This window comes from Merops nubicus, unplaced genomic scaffold (genome assembly GCF_000691845.1).
Source record: "Merops nubicus isolate BGI_N331 unplaced genomic scaffold, ASM69184v1 scaffold46999, whole genome shotgun sequence".
Taxonomy (NCBI): domain Eukaryota; kingdom Metazoa; phylum Chordata; class Aves; order Coraciiformes; family Meropidae; genus Merops; species Merops nubicus.
Window position 1 is genome coordinate 1 of NW_008631180.1, and position 3,253 is coordinate 3,253.

Below are 3,253 nucleotides of genomic sequence, written 5' to 3' on the forward strand. Positions count from 1 at the left end.
GGGCAGATGCCACTGCCAGCTGAGCCACCCAGCCCAAACCCCCTCCGGCCAGGGGCCAGCCCAGCTCTCCCCACCCGCGTGCAGGAGATGGGAGCTCCGAGTGAGGCACAACAGAAACTGGGGGGCTGTGAGGGACGGTGGATTATCCAAGACCACTCTACTCCAAGCTGGCAGGGCGAGTGCCCAGAAACTCTTATTTCAGTCAGAACAGCAGGAAAAACTAGTCACCCTGGGCATGGAGTAGTGACGCTGCTCCTGGCAGCAGCGATGCTCCAGCTGGTCAAAGCTTCCTGGAAGGATTCCCAGGACAGGTCTGACATGCCTGGGATCAACCCCAGCAAACCCCAGATGATTTATTTCCCACCACCACTTCCACAAAGACCTCACCTTCTTCTTTCCAAACTCCAGCTGCTTCTGCAGGGTGTACATCTGCTCTGTCCTCTCCATAGCACGAGCTCCCTCGTTGCAGCTCTTAACCAGCTAGTAAAAGAAAAACACCAGGAGTGCTGCTGGTGCAGGATCAGCAGCCCAGCTTCTCTGGGCACAGCCAGGTCCCAGCATGGGTTCTAAGCCAGGTTTGGGGGAAGTTTCTCCTGCCACAAGAGATCTCTGTGTTTGTTCTGCCTGGAGAAGGACCAAAGTGAAACGGCAGCAAACCCAAGTTTTGCTGAAGAACAATAAGAAGAGGAAGAATTAGTCACCTGAGGAGAGGAGGTTAAGACAGGAGGATGAACAGTCAGACAGACAGAGGGGAGGACAGAAGCCTTCCATGGGCAGGTGAAGCCAGGGCACCCTTTGCTCTGCTGGGGGGGTGGCTGTGGCACCCTGCTCCTTCCCGTGGTCTCTCCTGAGCAGATGTCCCTCCAGCCACCCCTCCAGCCTGGGGGAGCTGCTCCAGCCTGGCCCCGCCGGGCCTCCTGTGTTTTGTTCCCCTGCCAGAGCAGCGAGTGGGACAGGCCACAAGCACCTGGCCGAGAGCTGGCCTCTAGTGGGACAAAAGGAAGAGCCACCAGAACAGCTTTGGTGGCCATAATATCCGTGGCACATCGCCCAGTGCCAATGACCACTGGGTGGGGAAGCAGGTGGAGAAGAGACACGGGAGCACGAACGGCACGTGGCTCACAACCGTCCTGCTGCACCTCTGCTCCTCAACTCTTGGCTCTTGGCTTTGTTTTCTGCTCCTTGCCTAAACCTCCAAAAGCCACAGCAAGCGTCACAGCTTGCTGCCAGAGGTCCTGAGAGGGGACAGCACTAATAGAGAGCATGACACTGAAGGGAAGGACAAAAGATGGGCCAAAAAGGTGCCATGAAAAAGGAAAAGACAAGATCAGCTTGAACAGGTGAGTAAGGGAGATGATGAGTTCATCCAGCAGCTGTTTGGAGAGGAGGAATCTCAGGTGAACTGATGCAGGGAGGAAAAATGAGAGGCCAGAAGGACAGGCTCAGGCCAGAGCACAGGAACAGTGGCTGGGAGGAGGAGAGGTCACCTCACCTTGCTGATGGCTTTCAGAGCTCTGGTGGCAGCTCCATACGCTGCTGTGCAAGCTTTTGTTTTCTGACAGACAGTCTAGAATGTCAAGACAAGACACTTCAGTGCCACTGCAGGACAGAACTGCCACTCCCAGCAGCCAGCCTGGCAGCAGGGTAGCCCTGAGCTGCCTCCCACCAGGGCTCCCACCTCAGACAGTTCCTGCCCACGGGTCACCCCACGCTCCAGGCAGCTCCCGGCCCTCGCCCTGCTGCCCACTGCAGCCTGGGAGCAGCCCCAGAAACCCCACACCCGGCAGCTTTGCTCTTCAGGACTGCTGGGTGGAGAAGTCCCAGAGCCCAGCAGAACCTGTGCAGGACCTGCTTTCCCTTCCTGGGCCACCCCACTGTTCATCAAACCAGAAGCTCGTGCCACCCCACCCTGAGGGGCCAGATGCAGCACAGGGCACAGCAGGACCTCGGGTCACTCGGGTGGGTGGCACAACGAGGTGAAGCATCACTCACAAAGCTTTACACTGCACATGACACCCACCAGAAGGGGATTGCTCTGGATCTAAACCCCAGTACAGGCTCGGGCAGCCCAGCCTCTGCTGCCCTGGGCACAGCAAACCCCAGAAGGCTGCAGCACCCCTTCAGAGGCACCAAGCAATGTCACCATCTGACTTACTTACATCTAAGAGCAGAGGGAGCCGTGTTACCCTCTGCATAGGGAGAATGAGAAATGATATCACTGGCAGGCCTCCACACTCTGGTTTCCTTTCAATTTGTTTCAAAGTCTCTTTAAATAAGGGGTTTGTGGTTCTGGAACGGGACAAGAAAGCTGCATTATCTCTGTTCTTCAGTTATCAAGATTTTCCAGCAGCTTTCCCTGGGGGAGAAAGGCAGCACAGGGGCAGCACTGCCCTGGTCTCAGCACAGCCTGCTGAGCTCAGAGCACCCAGCCAGGGTGGGGGACAGGCCGACCCGTTAGCAGGTGGTGGCAGAGCACCTAGAGAAGTGGAGTCCACCAGCCAGCAGGCAAAGCTGTAGATGTATCAACAGCAGAGGCAAGCTTGACCTGTGCCACCAGTATGATCTGGAGATGAATGGTCTCCACACATGTCCCTAACACACCACATCCATGTTAGTGACCTCAGCAAGATCCTTGACTTCAGCATGTGGTAGCAATGCCCCCACTTATCCCTGTCCTTCACCCTTCTTACAAGACAACACAAATCACATCCTAATCACTCCACACAGACACACTGAGCTCTAGAAGTTGAACTCTGCTCAGAAAGGAGACAGCCTTCCTTAGGGAAAAGGAAACAACCCCAGGCTGGGGGAGCCAGAGGCAGGTCCCAGTCCCATCTGCACCCAGGTAGCATCCCTCTAGCCCAGAGACACCTCACAGGCAACTCCTCTGCCAGCCCGAGCACGCAGCAGTACTCACAGCAGCTTCTGGAGGGTCCTCTGCTGGTAGACTTCATTGGAGCAGTAGCTGATGTAAGGATGGAAGTGGTTCGAGGCGTGCTCTTCCACTATGTCACTGATGTCAGGAATTAGGAGGTTTTCCTGGTGTCGCTTCTCTAAGTCTTCAAAGAAGCTAAAGGGAGAATTTGAAATGACTTCACTATGCAGCTCGCTGGGGCCGAACAACCCCAACGGCCAGATGTTAAACTGTTCCCACTGCAGCTCCTCCCTGGATTTCCCCAGGGGAGACAAGGCCCTGGATCCCCTCTGCACAGGGCAGCTCCACACAGCCCAGACACCCACGTGTCCAGCGAGG

At 56.2% G+C, this 3,253-nt stretch overlaps 1 protein-coding gene across 1 annotated transcript in view; it reads right to left on the minus strand.

Annotated features, from left to right (window-relative positions):
• Window positions 1–387: 387 nt before the first annotated feature.
• The window catches only part of LOC103779848 (rho guanine nucleotide exchange factor 16-like), a gene marked incomplete at both ends in the record, with an annotated part of 4,251 nt that continues 1,385 nt past the window's right edge, over window positions 388–3,253 (minus strand). The window contains 4 exons of the mRNA XM_008947492.1: window positions 388–480; window positions 1,493–1,567; window positions 2,160–2,289; window positions 2,918–3,070. Coding sequence (XP_008945740.1) covers window positions 388–480; window positions 1,493–1,567; window positions 2,160–2,289; window positions 2,918–3,070 — 451 coding nt within the window. The remainder of the gene's footprint in view (window positions 481–1,492; window positions 1,568–2,159; window positions 2,290–2,917; window positions 3,071–3,253) is intronic.